The sequence below is a fragment of the Pan troglodytes genome, chromosome 18 (genome assembly GCF_028858775.2).
Source record: "Pan troglodytes isolate AG18354 chromosome 18, NHGRI_mPanTro3-v2.0_pri, whole genome shotgun sequence".
In the NCBI taxonomy this organism is placed as follows: Eukaryota; Metazoa; Chordata; class Mammalia; order Primates; family Hominidae; genus Pan; species Pan troglodytes.
Window position 1 is genome coordinate 32,131,456 of NC_072416.2, and position 20,062 is coordinate 32,151,517.

The 20,062-nt window shown below is 54.1% G+C and overlaps 2 protein-coding genes across 6 annotated transcripts; both read right to left on the reverse strand.

Moving 5' to 3' along the window:
* Window positions 1-1,359: 1,359 nt before the first annotated feature.
* Window positions 1,360-8,030, reverse strand: ALDOA (aldolase, fructose-bisphosphate A). Of its 4 annotated transcripts, XM_016928493.4 has the most exons (10): window positions 7,511-8,030; window positions 7,257-7,338; window positions 4,402-4,534; window positions 4,108-4,319; window positions 3,076-3,130; window positions 2,798-2,958; window positions 2,387-2,470; window positions 2,103-2,277; window positions 1,745-1,944; window positions 1,360-1,657 (listed from the first exon to the last, which is right to left on the reverse strand). In XM_016928493.4, the coding sequence occupies exons 3-10, from the start codon at window positions 4,511-4,513 to the stop codon at window positions 1,562-1,564; spliced, it is 1,095 nt and encodes a 364-aa protein (XP_016783982.1). In that variant the 5' UTR covers window positions 4,514-4,534; window positions 7,257-7,338; window positions 7,511-8,030; the 3' UTR covers window positions 1,360-1,561.
* LOC129135257 (keratin-associated protein 10-2) lies at window positions 7,917-18,624 on the reverse strand. 2 transcript variants are annotated; one of them, XM_054669200.2, is made up of 5 exons: window positions 18,534-18,624; window positions 18,252-18,287; window positions 16,823-16,966; window positions 16,423-16,578; window positions 7,917-8,030 (listed from the first exon to the last, which is right to left on the reverse strand). In XM_054669200.2, exons 2-5 carry the CDS (start codon window positions 18,255-18,257, stop codon window positions 7,917-7,919), a joined length of 420 nt encoding a protein of 139 aa, XP_054525175.1. In that variant the 5' UTR covers window positions 18,258-18,287; window positions 18,534-18,624. The 2 variants fall into 2 exon arrangements, with proteins under 2 accessions (XP_054525175.1, XP_054525176.1); XM_054669201.2 differs by lacking the exon at window positions 16,823-16,966.
* Window positions 18,625-20,062: the final 1,438 nt, after the last annotated feature.

Genomic DNA, 20,062 nt, shown 5'->3' on the forward strand with positions numbered 1-20,062 from the left:
GCTCAAAGTAATGGCATGGCACGCTCATTCTAGCTTCATGGAAAGCAGCAGCTGCAGAGACACAGTTCTTCACCTGGAGCCTGAGCTCTACAGCTTAACTTCTGTATCTGCATTACCAAGGGGGTATTGGAAACAATTCAAGGTTTTTATGGGATTCCACAGCCCAAAAGAGACTAAGAAGCCCTAATTCCATCTCCTGTTAAAATGGGAAAACAGGCCAGGCGCAGTCACGCCTATCATCCCAGCACTTTGGGAGGCTGAGGCGGGCGGATTACCTGAGGTCAGGAGTTCGAGACCAGCCTGGCCAACATGGCGAAACCTCGTCTCTACTAAAAATAAATTAGCCGGGTGTGGTGGCTTGCGCCTGTAATCCCAGCTACTGTGGAGGCTGAGGCAGGAGAATCACTTGAACCCGGGAGGGGGAGGTTGCAGTGAGCAGAGACCGTGCCATTGCACTCCAGCCTGGGCGACAAGAGCGAAACTGTCTCAAAAAGAAAAAAAAAAAAAGATGGGAAAACAGAAAACTCAATAGTGTAGATTAAGGCGATAAGCATTGGCTGGGCGCAGTGGCTCACGCCTATCATCTCAGCACTATGGGAGGCTGAGGTGGAGGAACCATGTGAGGTCAGGAGTTGGAGACTAGCCTGGCCAATGTGATGAAACTCCACCTCTACTAAAAAACACAAAGATTAGCCAGGCGATAGTGGCGTGAGCCTGTAATCCCAGCTACTTGGGAGGCTGAGGCAGGACAATCGCTTGAGCCCAGGAGGCAGAGGTTGCAGTGAGCCAAGATCGTGCCACTGTACTCCAGTCTGGGTGACAGAGTGAGATTGTCTCAAAAAAAAAAAAAAAAAAAAAGAGATATGCATTGATAATCCTTTCCACCAAGAAACAGTTCAATCTTGGGCAAAAGAGCCTTAGGTATAAATTAAAAATAACAGCATCTACTCATATAAAACACCCATTATGTTGCCTGGCTCATGTCACTCAGGAAAAGTGAGCTAGTTAGTGGGTTTTTGTCACAGGGGTCTTCTGCCCCCCTTGAGTTCTGGACCTAAAAGTGCTGAGGCTGAAGCCTCCTAAGACATGAGCAGTTACAACCATACTCCCCAACTGTTAGCCCTATCTTATGCTGTTAGGTGAAGGGGCAGAGCCTGCAGTGGCTGGAAGAAAATGTCACAAGCTCTCAGCCTTTCTTGAAGCCCTGGCCAAGTATAAAACAGAGCAGGAAGGTCCTTTCACCTTTCACTCCTTTTCTGCCCAGAAAAAACAGAGAACAGGGGCTCTTTCTTCTTCTGGGCTCTGCTACCTCCCCAGGCCCTCCCCTGCATTAGACACCACAAGACACGGACGGCCGACTCCCCCTTAAATAGCTGTTTATTTGGCAGTGTGCCGGAAAGGGTGATGGACTTAGCATTCACAGACGACACCACACACCACTGTCACGAGGGAGGAAAGAGCGCGGGCAAGCCAGCCTGGAGCCCCGAGGAGGAGGCCTCCTCTTCAAGAGTGGGAGGGGGCAGGGCCTGGAGTGTTGGGGGCAGCCTGGGAACAGCTCCGCTTAATAGGCGTGGTTAGAGACGAAGAGGGACTCGCTGGCAGCAGCCCCAGCCTGACCGCTCGGAGTGTACTTTCCTTGACAGGCAAGGCTGTTGGCCTAAGCAGGGAGAGGGGTGGAGTGAGAAGGGCTCTTCTCCGAGTCCCATCCACCCAGGCACCCTGCCCACCTCCTGCCTATCCTTACCAGGGCTCGCTTGACATACTCCTCCTGCGCAGCCTTCAGGTTCTCCTTCTTCCCGCCCCAGGCCTTCAGGGCAGAGGCCTGCAGGGCTCGGCCGTAGGAGAAGGTCAGGGCCCAGGGCTTCAGCAGGGGGCACTTGTTAATAGCATTGAGGTTGATGGACGCCTCCTCCTCACTCTGGCCTCCAGACAGGAAGGTGATCCCTGTAGAGCAGGGGTGAGGCGAGAGGGGCTGTGGTCAGAGACCCAGGAAGCTGGCAGGAGCTGGTGGAAGTTGCCATGGAAATCCGTCCAAATGGGCATAGGGTTGTGGGTGGAGCTTATCTACTGCATAGAGATCAAGATGAGAGTGTGGGCCTCACCAGTGACAGCGGGGGGCACTGTGCGGCGCAGCGCTGTGACAGTCGCCATGGCAATCTCCTCATGAGAAAACTTCTGGGTGCAAGCATGGCCTGGGGTGACCATGTTGGGCTTCAGCAAGGTGCCTTCCAGGTAGATGTGGTGGTCACTCAGAGCCTTGTAGACAGCAGCCAGCACCTGGAGCAGAGCAGGCGCACGGTGGGTAGTGGGGTGGAGGAGAGGATAGGGGTTAGCCCCAGGGTCCCCGCCCAGCCACCTTGCACTGGTCAGGCAGGTAGCCATTTACCTTCTCGGTCACATACTGGCAGCGCTTCAAGTCATGGTCCCCATCAGGGAGGATCTCAGGCTCTACGATGGGCACAATGCCATTCTGCAGGGCGAGGGACAGGGTCACTGTGAGGCCTCCTAACCCGGAGTCCCACCTACAGCTCTCCACAGCCACTGGTCAAGACCGTATCTTGATGATGCCAGGGACTCAGGCTTCAAAGCCCTCAGATTACAGGAGACAGGAGCCACCTCAGATCCACCCACCATCCCTCCTTGGCCCCTCTGCCTCGAACAGCCCTTGAGTGTCCTCCACGGGCCAAAGCTGATGCTTGCTTTTGGGGAGGTAGGCATCATGGCAGGTAATAGGCAAGTTAACAACACTGGAACCAAATGAGGTGGGAGGTGGCCTATTGAGGACCTGCAGGCCCACCTGCTGGCAGATACTGGCATAACGGGCCAGAACATTGGCATTTTCCATGATGGCGAGGGCTGAGGGGGTGTGTTCCCCAATCTTCAGCACACAACGCCACTTGGCGAAGTCAGCTCCATCCTTCTTGTACTGGGCACAGCGCTCAGACAGCCCATCCAACCCTAAGAGAAGAGGGAGGGGTCAGAGCACGGTGGGGAAGGGCATGTGGTTTCCACTCCTCCCAGCACCCAAACCTGCTCTGGTTGGGTTCGTAGGGCAGAGAATCAAACAGTTCTCACCTTGGGTGGTAGTCTCGCCATTTGTCCCTGCCAGGGGGACCACGCCCTTGTCTACCTGTTGGGGTCAGGGTAACAACATTAAGACACAGGAAATGACCTCTAGCACCCTTTCCACTGTCGCCCCGGCTGGAGTACAGTGGTGGAATCTCAGCTCACTGAAGCCTCCACTTCCTGGACTCAAGTGATCCTCCCGCCTCAGCCTCCTAGGTAGCTGGGCGTGCCCCTCTTTCCTCTTCTTTAGCCCCAGTCTTCCCCCACATTTACTTAATCCCTTAAGCTGCATCTCAGGGCTGGCAAATATTTTCACTTAGTTACAATTAAAATATTTAGTTACTTAAGCCGCGCATGGTGGCTCATGCCTGTAATCCCAGCACTTTGGGAGGCCGAGGTGGGCAGATCACGAGATCAGGAGATTGAGACCATCCTGGCTAACATGGTGAAACCCAGTCTCTACTAAAAATACAAAAAAAAATTAGCTGGGTGGTGGCGGGCGCCTGTAGTCCCAGCTACTCGGGAGGCTGAGGCAGGAGAATGGCGTGAACCTGGGAGGCGGAACTTGCAGTGAGCCAAGAGATCGCGCCACTGCACTCCAGCCTGGGAGACAGCGAGACTCCATCTCAAAAAAAAAAAAAAAAAAAAATTTACTTAAAATGTTTAGTTACTCAAATACTTAGTTACAATTAAATTAAAATATTTTCACTTAGTAACAATCCTCTGAGACAGGATACACTGGGATGTTATTTGACAACAGAAATGTTGAGTGAATTGGGTGTCAGACTGGGGCTCTGCCACTTACTCTGAGCAAAACACTTCACTTCCCTGAGCTTCTGAGATTTTCATGTGTAAAGTGGGAATGATACCGTTCTCTCAGAATTGTGAGGATTAAAAATGTCGAGTAAATGCCCTAAGCCTGAAGCAGGCTCCATGCAAGTCTCTAGGCCACCAATCCAGCATTCATTCCCTGCCTCACTAACCTGGATTTCCTTCCTCCACTTCCATCTCAAACCTCACGTCCTGAGGCCCTCCCCTTACCTTGATGCCCACAACACCGCCCTTGGATTTGATAACTTGGGGGAAGGGACGCCCATCATCCGCCTTCTGGTAGAGTGTCTCATGGAAGAGGATGACACCCCCAATGCAGGGGTTCACGCGGTCGTCAGCTGTCAGCAGCAGCTGGCGGTAGAAGCGCCGGTTCTCCTCGGTGTTCTCGGTGCCAATGGACTGCAGCCGCTTGGCAATGCTCCCTGGGAGTGTCACATGGGAATTAGGGATCAGCCTGCCACTCCCAACCCTGCACCCTCCACCCATTCTGTCTCCTGCCCGCACCAGTGGACTCATCTGCAGCCAGGATGCCCTTGCCAGGTGCCACGATGCGGTGAGCGATGTCAGACAGCTCCTTCTTCTGCTCCGGGGTCAGTGCTGGATATTGGTAGGGCATGGTGCTGGTAGTAGCAAGTTCCTGGATACAGGAAACAGAGGGGAAGGACTAGTTAGCTAGGGTTTCCCATCATCTCCCGATGAGCAGGGCCCCTCTCCTGGAGGTCAGGGAAATGTTCCCTACCTCCCCTGCCCCACACCCAGCAGGCCCTGGGGCACTTCTGGTCCCCAGCTCTCTCTTACGCCCAACTTCCCTTTGCTAGGCTTGCCCCTGTACCTTTCCTAACTCTGTCTGGTGCTGGGTGTTGCCCAGCTGAGGGTGGAGTTGCCCACTGGCAACTGGGGGAAAGGAAAAGGCCATAGCCATGGACAGGTGGGTCATGTTGAAGCTGGACCCTTCTGGCTTGCGCCTTGCCATGGGGTCACCTTGCCTGAAAACAAAACCGAACCGGAGTATTTTAGAATGTAAAGATCGTGAATCAAGCAGAGGGCCCAACACCCTCGTGGGAAAGGGCCCAGATATGGGAAAGGTCTGTGCTTCAAGCCACACAGCAACCCCGGAGCCAGATCTGAGATTAGAACCCAGCTCTTCTGACTGCCACTGGGGTGTTCCTTCCAATCCACTCAAGATCCCAGGGCTGGCCCGGGCTCCAAGGCTTCAAGGACATCCCAAGGTCAGGCTTTTCCCCACAAGGGAGGGGGCAGGTGGTAGGAAAGGGGCATTAGGAAAAATATAAGAGAGCAAGGAGAAGCCCAGGAAAGGGCGGCGGAACAAGCCCTAGCCCGAGGCGAGGAAAGCGGTAAGCTTTGCCATCGTCACTGTTCCTACGGGGCAAGAACGTGGAGGAGCAAGCGCCTTCCCCTGAAAAATGCTCCCGTCGCTTCGCATGGCTGCAGCTGTTCCGGGCTCAGAATCAAGGTAGCCCGATAAGGAGAGACAGGGAAAGTGTTAAGGGGGCACCAAGCACCGCGGAGGGGTTCCCCTCCTCGCGAAGGGCGCCCCGTTTCCCAGGGCAGAAACCAAGCTCCCACTTGCGAGAACCCTGGGGCTGTACATGGGCCGGCCCCCACCCCTCACTGCCTCTTAGGATCCCCGCCAGGGCTAAGGGGCCCTAATCCTTTGCCACAGGGGTCCCTGCAAGAAAAGGGGGGAAATGGTCCTTCATCTCGTCCGGCTTCCTCCCCCGCCATGACTCAGCGCGCGCAGCCGCTGCATTGCGCAGTTAGAGGACCTCAGGCTGGAGGGGCCGGGGAGCCTGTGTGTGCCTGGTAGTGGGGAGACGCTGGCATGGGGTGGGGGAGGCCTCCACGCGGACGCCCAACCCGCCACTGCCCCCAAGATCCCTCTCCACGGTCCCTGGTCCCCGCACGTGAAGAGGGGCGCTCACCTGGCACAGGAGAGGGGCGGGTGTGCAGGGTGCGGCGGCAGAGGGCGGCGGGCTGGCGAGTGGATTCAAGGAGAGAACGCGGGACTCGTCACCAGGACCCCTTCTGCGGCGCGTTCCGAGAGGAACGCAGCCGATTTAGCCTCGGAGGGGGCGGCGCAGGGGGCGGGCAGGCGGAAAGCGGCGCCCGGCCTTTTAAAGGCACCACTCCGCCCTCCGCCGAGCTTTTTCCTTTACGAGGAGCGGGCGGCGTCCAATGGCAGGCGACGGACTGGGCTATGGGCCGCCCCCGAGAGGCGCAGCCCAGAGGCCGCGCTAGGAAGGGGCGGGTGCCGAGAACACGATCCCTCCCCACCCCCCTCGGACGTGACTCGGACCACATCCCGCGGGTCGCTAGGGCCCTCCCTTCTGCTCCTTTCCCCCAGCCTGGCGCGCTCTGGGGCGCCGTGACTCAGCCAGAATGTTGGCAATGGAGGAGGGCGGAACGGGGAAGTGGAGGACGCGGATGGAAAAGTCGGAAACGAAGGAGGCTGAGTTTCGCATTCCAGGCCCAGCGCGCGCGGCCCGGGACCGCCCCAGCTTCCGGCCTTCGCGGCTGCAGCGCGTGTCACCATAGGGGCCACATCGCGCAGTCGTGCGTTAGCCTGCCTCGCCCGCGGGCTGAATCGGCGCGGAGCCGACACCCTGTCACTGGCCCAGGCGTAAGGGAGGCGGAGGAAAGGGCATCGAGAGGACACGCAGGGAGCGCGAGAAGGCGGCGGAACTAGCGGCGCGCGGAGGCGAGACCTCCCCATCCGAGTTCCAGGCTGGCAGGCCGGGCTGGGTCGCGCATGCGTGCGCGCTCTCCGCCGGGCCGCCGCAGCCAGGCTGGTAGTCCTCTGCGCCACAGAAAACCAGAATGCGCGGCTATGCACCGGCCGCTGCTCGGCCTCTGGCATGCGGGGTCACAGTTCCTGCCAAACGTCTTCCTTGAGCCTGACTTCCTTCTCCAAAAGAAAATCCGTCCCCGAACTGATCTGCCTCCCAGATGCTGAGCCCCCTGCTCCTATCTTCCAAATCTCCCCTCCTCACCCGGACCCCATCTGGACCCTGTTGGCCCAACCCCATCCCCACCCCGGCCCGGTCCTGCAAGGGGCCCACCTGCGGCGAGGCTGAAGGAGCCGGCAGAGCCTGGTCAGCAGCGAGTGAGCTAGGGGTTCCCGGGCTGGTTATAAGGCAGCTCGTGCCCGCCCCACATGTGTCCCCGATCTTCTCTAATGACCCCTGCCCTTTTCCCGCCACGGATCCTCTGGCAGGGACCTATATTTAGGGAAACCTGAAGCCCCTGACATTCACACTAGCATGGGGCCCGGCATGGGGGAAGGGGGAGGAAGACTTGGGTCGGCCCTATTGATGGGGAGGGAGCCCCTGCCCACTCACCGGTGCTTCAGAGGAAATTCTTCCTTGGAAATCCAGACGGAGGCCCTTGGTTGTCAAGAGAAATAAATCTTTGGCCAGGGACCTGTGGGAAGGAAAGGGGTGAGGGGACTCGGATCACGTGGCCTCCCTGCCACCCTCCCTGGCTCCTCTAATCTCCCTCCTCCCTTGACTCCTTGCGGTGATGGTGGCTGTTCTGATTCTCTGGAGCCCTGGTTTTTTTTAAGAAGGAGAGTAGATACTGGCACTACACTCACCTCCTAAAATAACGGAGAGTCCGTGGACGGAGTGTGGTTGAGGCACCCCTGCGTACCCGGTACTCAAGGGCCAGACTCCTCCTATAACACTTGTGTGTGGTGAGCAGCGCCACCCCCCTGCCCAACTTCAAATAGAATCGTTGACGTGTGGAGGGGAAGGGAAGCCAGGGCACCTGCCCGAGCACTAGCCCCTCTCTTTTCCGGCCCTCCAGAGGAGCTGCCGTCCAGCCGGCCAAGAGTCCTGCCCTGCAGGGAGCCAGGCCCTGCGCTGCCACTTCCAGTTCCCAGGCCTGGGTGCTCGGCAGGCCATCTGTGGTTCCAGTGGCGTGGGGAAAGGCTCTTCAGGGAGGAGGGCACATGGGCCCTGGGGGCTGGCCGCTCCCCAGAGGGCAGGGGCCCTGGGTCCTCATCGGAGCTTGATCTCGAAGCAGAGACAGTTGAGGCTCTGGCAGTCGGGGAGCTGGCACGTACAGGCACAGTCGCAGAGTGGGCAGCAGCGGGGGCAGCGAGGTGCCCAGTCCTGAGGGAGGAGAGAGAGGGTTGAGGGAGGTGGGATGGGGCCACGTCTGTTGCTCTCTAAGGGAAGAAGGGAACAGAGAGGCCTGGGAAATCTCACTTGCCCAGTGGAACAGAGGGTACTGTCCATCATTCCCAGGAACAGTGCAATTCCCTGTGCTGTTGAAAAATCAGCAGTGAGTCCTTGTTCTGAACAACTGAGTTCAGGAGCTAGAAGCAATGATTCAGGGTTCTCTCCTTCCCATTTTATGGGTGAGGAGACTGAGGACCACAGAGCAACTGGCCCTGGGTCCCATGCTAGAATTTGGGCCTCCCGGTGTCAAGCTCAAAAGATGGTTCTGCTACAGTCCCGGGGTCTGTGCAGTTGAGGCAGTAGACAGAGAAAGCACACACATTTTTCTGTCCATCATGAAAATGACTTGTGGGCTTTATGGACTTCTTCAGCATGAGACCAAAATAGAGGGTCTCATTCACCATTTTCGAGCATCTACTCTGTGCAACGAACAGACCGCATTCATGAATGATTTTAAAAATCTTTACAGGTATCTTTGAAAATGGCAATTTACATATTTTTAATTTTTTTTTTTTGAGACAGGGTCTCACTCTGTTGCCCAGGGTGGAGTGCAATGGTGCGATCTTGGCTCACTGCAACCTCCACCTCCTGGGTTCAAGTAGTTCTGCCTCAGCCTTCTGAGTAGCTGAACTACAGGCGTGAGCCACCACACCCGGCTAATTTTTGTATTTGTAGTAGAGATGGGGGTTTCACCATGTTGGTCAGGCTGGTTTCGAACTCCTGGCCTCAGGTGATCCACCTGCCTCAGCCTCCCAAAGTGCTAAGATTAAAGGAGTGAGCAACTGTGCCCGGCCATTTTTTTTTTTTTTTTTTTCCGAGATGGAGTTTCACTCCTGTTGCCCAGGCTGGAGCACAATGGCGTGATCTCCACTCACTGCAACTTCCACCTCTGGATTCAAGCGGTTCTCCTGCCTCAGCCTCCCAAGTAGGTGGGATTACAGGCATGTGCCACCACACTTGGCTAATTTTGTATTTTTAGTAGAGACGGGGTTTCGCTATGTTGACCAGGCTGGTCTTGAATTCCTGACCTCAGGTATCTGCCCGCCTTGGCCTCCCAAAGTGCTGGGATTACAGGCACGAACCACTGTGCTCGGCTCATTTTTTGTACTTTTTTTTTTTTTTTTGAGACGGAGTCTCGCTCTGTTGCCAGGCTGGAGTGCAATGGCGCGGTCTCGGCTCACTGCAACCTCCGCCTCCTGGGTTCAAGCGATTCTCCTGCCTCAGCCTCCCAAGTAGCTGGGATTACAGGCACGTGCCACCACGCCTGGCTAATTCATTTTTTGTATTTTTTTGTAGAGACAGGGTTTCATCATGTTGCCCAGGCTAGTCTCAAACTCCTGGGCTAAACCCACCTTGGTCTCCCAAAGTGCTGGGATTACAGGCATGCGCCACTGCGCCCAATCAATTTTCATGTTTTTAAAAGAATTAGATCTATTTGTTTGTTTGTTTTTTCAAACAGAGTCTTGCTCTGTCGCCCAGGCTGGAGTGCAATGGCGGGATCTCAGCTTGGGGCAACCTCTGCCTCCCAGGTTCAAGTGATTCTCCTGTCTCAGCCTCCTGAGTAGCTGGGATTACAGGCGCCCGCCACTACGCCCAGCTAATTTTTGTATTTTTAGTAGAGACAGGGTTTCACCATGTTAGTCAGGCTGGTCTCGAACTCCTGACCTCAGGTGATCCGCCCACCTCGGCCTCCCAAAGTGCTGGGATTACAGGTGTGAGCCACCGCGCCCAGCCTTATATTTTTTAATTACCAGAATCCTGAGTAATGGGCTTCTTTACAAAAGAGAAAATGGATGGTTGGACATGGTGGCTCATGCCTGTAATCCCAACAACTTGGGAGGCCAAGGTGGGCGGATCACTTAAGGTCAGGAATTCAGGACCAGCTGGGCCAACATGGCGAAACCTCTTCTCTACTAAAAACACAAAAATTAGCTGGGCGTGGTGGCGTGCACCTGTAATCCTAGCTACTCAGAAGCCTGAAGCAGGAGAATCGCTTGAGCCTGGGAGGCAGAGGTTGCAGTAAGCCGAGATGGACCCACTGCACTCCAGCCTGGGCAACAGAACAAGACTCTGCCTCAAAAAAAAAAAAAAAAAAAAAAAAAAAGGAAATGGAGGCATAGACAGAGAGGCAAGTGATGGGAATGGAGCTGGGATGTACAGTCCTGCCTACAATCCCTCTTGAGCCCTCTGCCTCCCAGTGCCAGGAGCATCAGCCTCTCTCTGGGTCTGCCAGGGCAGGGGCAGCTCATCCCATATTGTCCACTGAGCTAGCACTGGACTCATGCTCAGCAGGTGTCTGAGATATAAATGAATGCTGAATGAATGGATGAATCTAAGCATATCATTTGCCTTCTTTAGGCAAAGAAGAAAGAAGAGGGCTTCTCAGCTCCTGGAGGAAACAATGTCTGTCTCTTGGGGGAATAGGAGCAGCGTGTCCTTAGAGGCAAGAAGGGAGAACTGGTCTATCCAGTGCACTGCTGTCCTCCCCTGGGACAGGGATGACCCGCAACTGCCTTAGGCATGGGCTGGAGTCAGGCCAAATGGCTGAAGTGGCCCAGGATGGCTGTGTGACAGAAGATTGGCTCCTTGAGGCCAGAGGCAGAGGTAGTGACAGTCACAGTTGTACAGTTCAATCAGAAACTTGGCCAAGCCAGGAATAGGGGAATGACCTTTCCAACAGCTGAGGTTTCGGGGTGTGGTGTCAGATGGCTGGTGAGATCAGATATCACTAGGGGCTGCAGTGAGGGGAGGGGACCTGCCACCTGCCGGGACAGGGGTCTGAATTGGGCTGTGCTACTGTCAACAGAACTGCCTCCTTGGGGGAGGCTAGAACCGTCATGGTGGAAGGGGGAGAGAGAAGTGATTTTCTTGTGTTTGATGAGGGTGTGATTTGGGGTGTCTCTAGGGAGTCTCAGTCTGGGGATGAAATCACTTCTGCAGGCTTTTGAAGGACCACACCATCATTCTGTGCACAGAACCCATGGCTGAGAGAGGCTCTGCTGCCATTACCTCAGAAAAGAGGGTATTAAAAGCATTTCTTGGCTCTCTCCCTTGGAAGGGTTTAGATCTTGTCATTAATAACTGGCTAATGGATTTCTCAACCGTTACAAGCAGCCATGTGGCTTCTGGAAGGAATCTGCTGTTTAAGTACATTAAACAAGGACTCCGCAAGACTGTTAACCCTTGTGTCTCTCCTGGCTCTCAGGAGAGTTTTTCACTTGAATTTTTCCTGTTGTCTCTGTGAGAGCCAGCCATCATCGTATAGATGGTTAAAGCTCAGGCCCTAGAGTCAGTAAGGCCTGGGTTTGAACCTCAGCTTGGCTAATTCATTTTTTCAGCCTCAGTTTCCTCATTTATAGGAATCTTACACCTAAGGCCAGGTGTGGTGGCTCACACCTGTAATCCCAGCACTTTGGGAGGCCAAGGCGGGCGCACCATCTGAGATCAGGAGTTCAAGACTAGCCTGGCCAACATGGTGAAACATCATCTCTATTAAAAATACGAAAATTAGCTGGGCGTGGTGGCGCACGCCTGTGGTCCCAGCTACTTGGGAGGCTGAGGTGGGAGACTTGCTTAAACCCAGGAGGTGGAGATTGCAGTGAGCCGAGATTGTTTTACTGCACTCTAGCCTGGGCAACAGAGTGAGACTCCGTCTCAAAAGAATAAAATAAAATAAAATGAAAAAATATAAGACCTAGTTCATAAGGCCATTGTGGGGAATCGGTGGAAGGAACTAAGCACGATGCCTGGTAAGTAGTGAGTGCTGGACGAAAGAGAGCTGTTCTTGGCCGGGCACGGCGACTCACGCCTGTATGTAATCGCAGCACTTTGGGAGGCCAAGGCAGGTGGATCACCTGAGGTCAGGAATTCAAGACCAGCCTGGCCAACATGGTGAAAACCTGTCTCTACTAAAAATACAAACTTTAGCCGGGCATGGTGGCAGGTGCCTGTAATCTCAGCTACTTGGGAGGCTGAGTCAGGAGAATCACTTGAACCTGGGAGACGGAGGTTGCAGTGAGCCGAGATTACACTACCGCATTCCAGCCTGGGCAACAGAGGGAGCACTGCACTCCAGCCTGGGTGACAAGGGAGACCCTGTCTGGGGGAAAAAAAAAAAAAGAAAGATATTATTATTATTTTTTTTTTTTTTTGAGACGGAATCTTGCTCTGTCTCCCAGGCTGGAGTGCAGTGGCACGATCTCGGCTCACTGCAAGGTCCGCCTCCCGGGTTTTACACCATTCTCCTGCCTCAGCCTCCCGAGTAGCTGGGACTACAGGCGCCCGCCACCACGCCCGGCTAATTTTTTTTGTATTTTAGTAGAGACGGGGTTTTACCGTGTTAGCCAGGATGGTCTCGAACTCCTGACCTTGTGATCTGCCCGCCTTGGCCTCCCAAAGTGCTAGGATTACAGGCATGAGCCACCGCACCCGGCCTGAAAGAGAGCTATTCTTATCATAGCTTCTTCCCTCAGCAGTGGTTCTTAACCTGGTGTGCATCAGAATCATATGAGAACTTGTAAAAGATTCACAAACTCTAGCCCCAGCCCAGACCTCAGTGTGGGGCCTAGATGCCTGGCTTTCCTTTTAAGTCCTGTACCTGCTTCTGATCGCATGCAGGGCTGAGCAACCGCTGCTCCATAGCACGTCATTTCTCACCCTCTGTTGTAATGGCCTGGTTATTTCTCTCTCTCCATCACCAGAATGGAAGCCCTGCGAGGCTGGGGACCTTCTCCATCTTGTTTCTGCTGAGTCCCCAAGGCCCTAGACAGTGCCTCAACAGTAACTCCATAAATCTTTGGTGAGTGAGTCAATGAATGAATGAATGAATGAGAACCTTGCAACATGCACATGAAAGCAGCAGAGCAGGCCAGGCGTGGTGGCTCACGCCTGTAATCCCAGCACTTTGGGAGGCCAAGGCGGGCGGATCACGAGGTCAGGAGATCAAGACCATCCTGGCCAACACGAAACCCCATCTCTACTAAAAATACAAAAAATTAGCCAGGTGTGGTGGCGGGCACCTGTAATCCCAGCTACTCGGGAGGCTGAGGCAGGAGAATCGCTTGAACCCGAGAGGCGGAGGTTGAAGCGAGCCAAGATTGCACCACTGCACTCCAGCATGGGTGACAGAACAAGACTCCGTCTCAAAAAAAAAAAAAGAAAAAAGAAAAAAAAAAAGAAGCAGAGCAGGCGAGCAGGCATGTTTCTCCCTCAGTAAGGAAGAGAAACCTGGGTTTCTATTCCAGCTGATCCAGCCATATAACCTCCAAGTCACTCCAACCTCCGTAAGCCTCAGTGTCTACAGCTGCCAAGTGGCAAGACATTTGTAACCTTCTGGGCTGTTATTACAAGGAAACTGAAGAGGGAGGGACTTAAATGTACTTTGTGGAAAGATAGCTCAAGGACAGAAAGAACCTGCCCTGCCCTCCACCCTGTTAAATCCCTTCCTAGCTCCAGCAGAAACCAGAGAGGATCAGGGCCTGATGTCTCCAGGTTTGAAAGTTCTTGCAGCCCTCTGTGGGGAAGGTGGGAAGGCCCAGTCTATCCTTACAATGCACCTCACCCATCCTCTCTCCCAAGGAGGTGATGAGTCCCTGGCTATTCACTTCAAATAGACAGAAGGGGTAGGGGGCGGCATCCCCAGGACAGGGGGCCAGAAATCATTTTCTAATGGAGCATCTCCTCTAAGGCAGGAGGTTTTTTTGCTTTGGTTTTTTTTTTTGAGACAGAGTCTCACTCTGTCACCCAGGCTGGAGTGCAGTGGCCTGATCTCAGCTCACTGCAACCTCTACCTCCCAGGTTCAAGCGATTCTCCTGCCTCAGCCTTTCCAGTAGCTGGGATTACAGGCGAGTGCCACCACGCCAAGACAGGAGTTTTCAGAACCCAAGGTCTCCTCCTTTTGCCCTTCTGCCCCTCAGCCCCAAACCTGAGACCCCTCTGCTGACTGCCCCTGGCAAACCAGAAGGTGATTATCTGAAAAAGCGCTCCTTGCCCCACAATTTACTTCAAAACTGAAAACATGCCAGGGATTAGCACCAATCACCATATGCCCAAGTTATGAATTTGCTTTTATCCTCCCCTTCCATCCTAGGGAAGGAAGGTCACCACTCCAAGGGCAGGGGCTTTGCTGTCTGAATCGCTGAGCTCAAAATAATCATTCCTCAGGAAGGTGGTCGATTACATTTAACATCTTTAAACCCACAAATAGAAACAGGCTTGTCTTCTCCAAGCCAGGCTTCTCCCCTGAGGATTCTACCTCAGCTAATGCTGTGGAGCTATTTGCGATGCAAGGCTCTCCTGCGTAACACTCTGGAGAAGCCACTAAACTTCCCTAAGCCAGCTTACTCCCCACTGCAGGAGGAGGACAGTAACCCTTATGTGTCTACACATACAGGCATGGATAGGTGGCGAAGTGTGATGTCAGGTTAAAAAGGGCAAGTAGAGGCTGAGCCCGGTGGCTCACATCTGTAATTCCAGCACTTTAGGAGGCCGAGGCAGGCAGATCACCTGAGGTCGGGAGTTCGAGACCACCCTGACCAACATGGAGAAACCCTGTCTCTACTAAAAATACAAAATTAGCCTAGTGTGGTGGCGCATCCCTGTAATCCCAGCTACTTGGGAGGCTGAGGCAGGAGAATAGCTTGAACCCAGTAGGCAGAGATTGCGGTGAGCCGAGATTGCACCATTGCACTCCAGCCTGGGTGACAAGTGCAAGACTCGTCTCAAAAAAAAAAAAAAGGGCAAGTAGAGGCTGGGCATGGTGGCTCACGCCTGTAATCCCAGCACTTTGGGAGGCTGAGGATGGCAGATCGCTTGAGCCCAGGAGTTCAACACCAGCCTGGGCAACAACATGAAACCCCATCTGTGCGAAAGATATAAACATTAGCTGGGTGTGGTGGCATGCACCTATAGTCTCAGCTACTCAGGAGGCTGAGGTGGGAGGATTGCTTCAGTCCAGGAGGTAGAGGCTGCAGTGAGCTATGATTGCACCACCAGACTCCAGCCTGGGTGACAGAGCAAGATCCTGTCTCAAAAAAGGCGGGGGATAGGGGGACAGTAGCAGGTATGATGAAATAACCTACATGATACCACCCCATTTTTGCCAAATAATGGTAAAATACAGCAGTGATAGTACTGTATTAGTATATGAGAGATACATGTAAAACACAGCAACTTTGGGATAGAGAGCGGGTTTGTAACGTGATTGGTACTTTCCATGTATTTCTATATGTATACTTTGTAAATAATACTTTTTGTAATCAGAAAAAACATATAGGTTTTAAAAAATACCCAGCTCTGGATCACCTGAGGTCAGGAGTTCGAGACCAGCCTGGCCAACATGGTGAAACCCCGTCTCTACTAAAAATACAAAAATTAGCTGGGCGTGGTGGCACACGCCTGTATTCCTACTACTCAGGAGGCTGAGGCAGGAGAATTGCTTGAACCCAGGAGGTGGACACTGCAGTGAGCTGAGATTACACCACTGTACTCTAGCCTAGGCGACAGAGCGAGACTCCGTCTCAAAAAAAAAAAAAAAAAAAAAAAAACCATGGCTGGGCCATGGTGGCTCACGCCTGTAATCCCAGCACTTTGGGCAGCCAAGGCGGGTGGATCATTTGAGGTCAGGAGTTCGAGACCAGCCTGGCCAACATGATGAAACCCCGTCTTTACTAAAAATATAAAAATTAGCCGTATGGTAGTTGTGTGAGCCTATAATCCCAGCTATTCAGGAGGCTGAGGCAGGAGAATCACTTGAGCCTGGGAGGTGGAGGTTGCAGTGAGCCTAGATCGCACCACTGCACTCCAGCCTGGGCGAGAGAGTGAAACCCTGTCTCAAACAACAACAAAAAGAAAAGAAGAGGGGAGGGGAGGAGACGGGAGGACCCAGCTCTGGAGGGAGGAAAGAAAAAAAAACAACTTAGTTCTCAGTTCTCAGGGTTGTTGGGAAAAACAAAGGTCCGTAAAGAGGCCCTATACCTAGAACACAGTTCATTCGGTGAACGGAAAGGAGCTGTGTGAGCTGTTTTTTCATTTAGCTCACTTTCATTTAGCTCACTTTTATTTAGAAGTGCTTGCTATGTGCTCTACATGTTACCCACATCACCTTTCTCCAGCTGGCACCCTATTTTATTTTCTTCAAGTAGCTTTCATCACCAGACATTATCTGATAGGTTGTTTTTACCTGGCTGCACATGATTCATGCCCTGGAACCGTGCCTGGCCTTGAGAAGGTGCTCAGTAATAAATGTTGTTGAGCAAAAAAATGAATGCACCGATCATACCTAGATCAGGGCTCAGTGGGGCAGGGGGTAGGAATGGAACTCACAGCTCTGGTGGGCTGGGGGCAGCAGGCATCCAGGAAGTGGGCCGGGCTAGGCAGAGGAAAGTTGCAGGCTTCTGCACAGGTCCAGCAGCAGTCTGGGGGCCCGGAGGAACCTTGCTTCCTGCAGGGGGAGCTACCGTCCGCGCAGCAGCCCTGGGCCTAGGTCACAGGGTTCAGGATGTGGAATAGGCAGCAGGTAGTGACAGCCAAGGCAGCTTTCCCGAGGGGAAAGGAAAAGGTTTGGCTGGGGACAGGAGAGGAGGGACCCCCTGGTACCACAAAACGGATAGATGCAAGGGCTAAATGTCAAGTGTCTCAGGGTAAGAGCCTGCAGATGAAGGGACAGGTTACCGGGATTCCTCTTCCCCAGAGCCCACCCTTTATCCCCGACCAGACCCCTCACCAGCAGGCAGTTCCTAGTCAGCAGGACTAGACCCAGCAGCAACAAATAGATGCCCACAGCGATGAAGACGATGGCAGGGATGGGGAGCAGCAGGGGAGGGCTGCTGACAGGAGCCGGGGTTGGATTCCACGGGCTAGAGGAGGCCTGGACGAGTACAGGAGGAAGGGGTGACAAGGAGATGGAGAGGGGCTGCAGGAACACGGGAATACCATGAGGGACGAGGAGGTGGCTGGGAGAGGAAAGGCCACCAGATGGTGGGGAGAGCGTCAACAGGACTACACCCTGACTCATTATCTTGTGCCCCGAGCCTGCCTTTTTCCCTATCATTCCCAGTTCAGCAACATGAAGCACTTCAGCATTCTAGAGTCTTCTAGGGCTTACTGATTTTCCTTCTGGAATGCCTCTCCAAAGAGATCTCTTGTCTTTGACTCCCTTGCCACTCCTTTACCATCCCTCAGCCCACATTACCGGCTCCTGTCATCCAACCTGCAATTTTGCCCCTTTCCACACCAGATGTCCTTGTGTATCCCTCCCTCCCTTACAATCCGTCAATGGCTCCCAGTAACTCACTTAAAACTTTTTCTATTATTTATTTTATTATTATTATTCTTATTGAGATGGAGTATCACTGTCACCCAGGCTGGAGCAGTGGGGCAAGCTTGGTTCATGCAACCTCTGCCACCTGGGTTCAAGCGATTCTCCTACTTCAGCCTCCCTAGTAGCTGGGATTACAGGTGCGCGCCACCACGCCCAGCTAATGTTTGTATTTTTAGTACAGAGGGGGTTTTGCCATGTTGGCCAGGCTGGTCTTGAACTCCTGATCTCAGGTGATCCGCCCGCCTCGGCCTCCCGAAGTGCTGGGATTCCAGGCATGAGCCACCGCACCTGGCCAATTTTTTTAGAGACAGTGTCTCACTCTGTCACCCAGGCTGGAGTGCAGCGGCATGATCATGGCTCGCTGCAGCCTCGAGCTCCTGGGCTTAAACGATCCTCCCACCTCAGCCTCCTCAGTAGCTGGAATTACAGGCGACAGCCACCACGCCTGGCACTTAAAACTTATGTCAGTGACAAAATTCCCAATTTAGCCCTGCCTACCTCTCTCCCTCCCCCTCTTCCAAACACACGATAGCCCTAGCAGTTCCCCAAATGCTGCAGCCTCCCTCTCACCCCCAGGCTGTTTCCTCTGCCGGAAATGCCTTTTCTCGTGGATTACTTGGTCAACTCCTTATCTTGCCAGGAATACCAGAAATGTGCCCTCCCGTGGGAAGTCCATTCCTGGACTCTTCCTGACAGCTCTCGTCCTGAGCTGGCAGGTTGTAGTCTCTGTTGGGTAGAAGCCCCCTCCCCAGTCCGTGCTGGAAGACAGGCCCATTCGGGGTTAGGAGAGGGCGCTGAGGGGGCCCAGAGAGGGGAAGGGGCCCGGACTTACGTCCATGGGGAAGGGCAGAGCCAGTCAGTCCGGGAGCTGCAGAAGGAAGGTTCTGGGTCTCAGAGGCTGAGAGGCACCGTTAGACCGGGGTGCCCACCCTCCTTCCCTTTCCTGTTTGGGGAAACTGAGGCCATGGCTGGGCCGGAGGGTGGAATTCGGGAAGGGGAATGGGGGGCGGGGGATCCGAGGCGGCGCCTTCCTCGCAGGCTCCAGCGCGCCCCAGGCCACTCCCCTCCTCAGTCCCCACACTCCGGGCTTCCCCAGTCGGTCAGCACCCATCACCTGCACCCTCGGGCTGCGGGCAATTCACGGATTCCGCGCCAAGCTAGGTCCAATCGTCCGAGGGACCGGCCCCGCCCAGAAGCCGTTCGCGGCATCCCGCTGTTGCCATGGTGACCAGAGCGGTGTTTTTACGGCGGCTGCCGAGGCCCAAACTCCCTCTTCCCGCCTCGCGCCTCCCGCTTCCCGCCTAAGCTTCAGCTGTCACCGGCTCTGCGCCGCCGCGGCCCTCGGGGCTTTCTCGCGGGGAGCGAAGGGGAAGAGCGAATCCCGCCGCCGCCCGCCTGGGTCGGATCCTCATCAGATGCCGGACGTTGGAGGAGGCACCGGGTTCTGGGGCGCCACAGGAGGATTGAACCCCCAGGCTACACCCACCACTTGGATGTATCTCCGGCCAAGCCACTGAGCATCTGCAAAAGGGAGAAACGCCTGCCGCTCAGGGATATTGTAAACATCAATGCTACTTTTTATATTTTATTTATATTTATTTATTTATTTTTTAGACGGAGTCTCGCTCTGTCGCCCAGGCTGCAGTGCAGTGGCGCGATCTCGGCTCACTGCAACCTCCGCCTCCCGTGTTCAAGTGATTCACCTGCCTCAGCCTCCCGAGTAGCTGGGATTACAGGCGCGCACTACCACACCCGGCTAATTTTTGTATTTTCAGTAGAGACAGGGTTTCGCAATGTTGACCAGGCTGGTCTCGAACTCCTGACCTCAAGTGATGCGCCCGCCTCAGCCTCCCAAAGTGCTGGGATTATAGGCGTGAGCCACCGCGCCGGGCCCGGTTCTTTTTTACTGATTTATTTATTAATTGATTTATTTATTTTTTGGAGACGGATTTTCGCTCTTGTCTCCCAGGCTGGAGTGCAATGGCGTGATCTTGGCTCACTACAACCTATGTCTCCTGGGTTCAAGCGATTCTCCTGCCTCAGCCTCCCGAGTAGCTGAGATTACAGGCGACTGCCACCACGCACACCTAATTTTTGTATTTTTAGTAGAGACGGGGTTTCACCATGTTGGCCAGGCTGGTCTCGAACTCCTAACCTCAGGCAATCCTGCCCGCCTTGGCCTCCCAAAGTGCTAGGATTACTGGCATGAGCCACTGTGCCCAGCCTTTTTTTCTGAATTTTTAGAGATGTGGTCTTGCTATGTTGTTAAGGCTGGTCTTGAACTCCTGGGCTCAAGCAGTCCTCCAGCCTCAGCCTCCCAGGTAGCTGGGATTACAGGCATAAGCCACCTTCAGTAGGATCTGCTGAAGCTTCCTGAACCAGTGTGTAGGGTCTCACATTTCCACAGCTTTGCAGTTGCTGATCCCTCTGCCTGGAACACCCTCTGTCTTCCCCTCAAACCTCTTCCTCATCCCTCAAGCACGTCCTCAGTTTTGCCTCTGTGAGGTCTCCCTGCCAACCTCAGGCAGAGGTGGCTGCTTTGGACTGTGAATTCCCACAGCATCCTACAGATACTGTTGTTCTCACACTTCTCACAAGATACTTGAATTCCTCACTTCCATGTCTGGCTCCACAATTAGACTG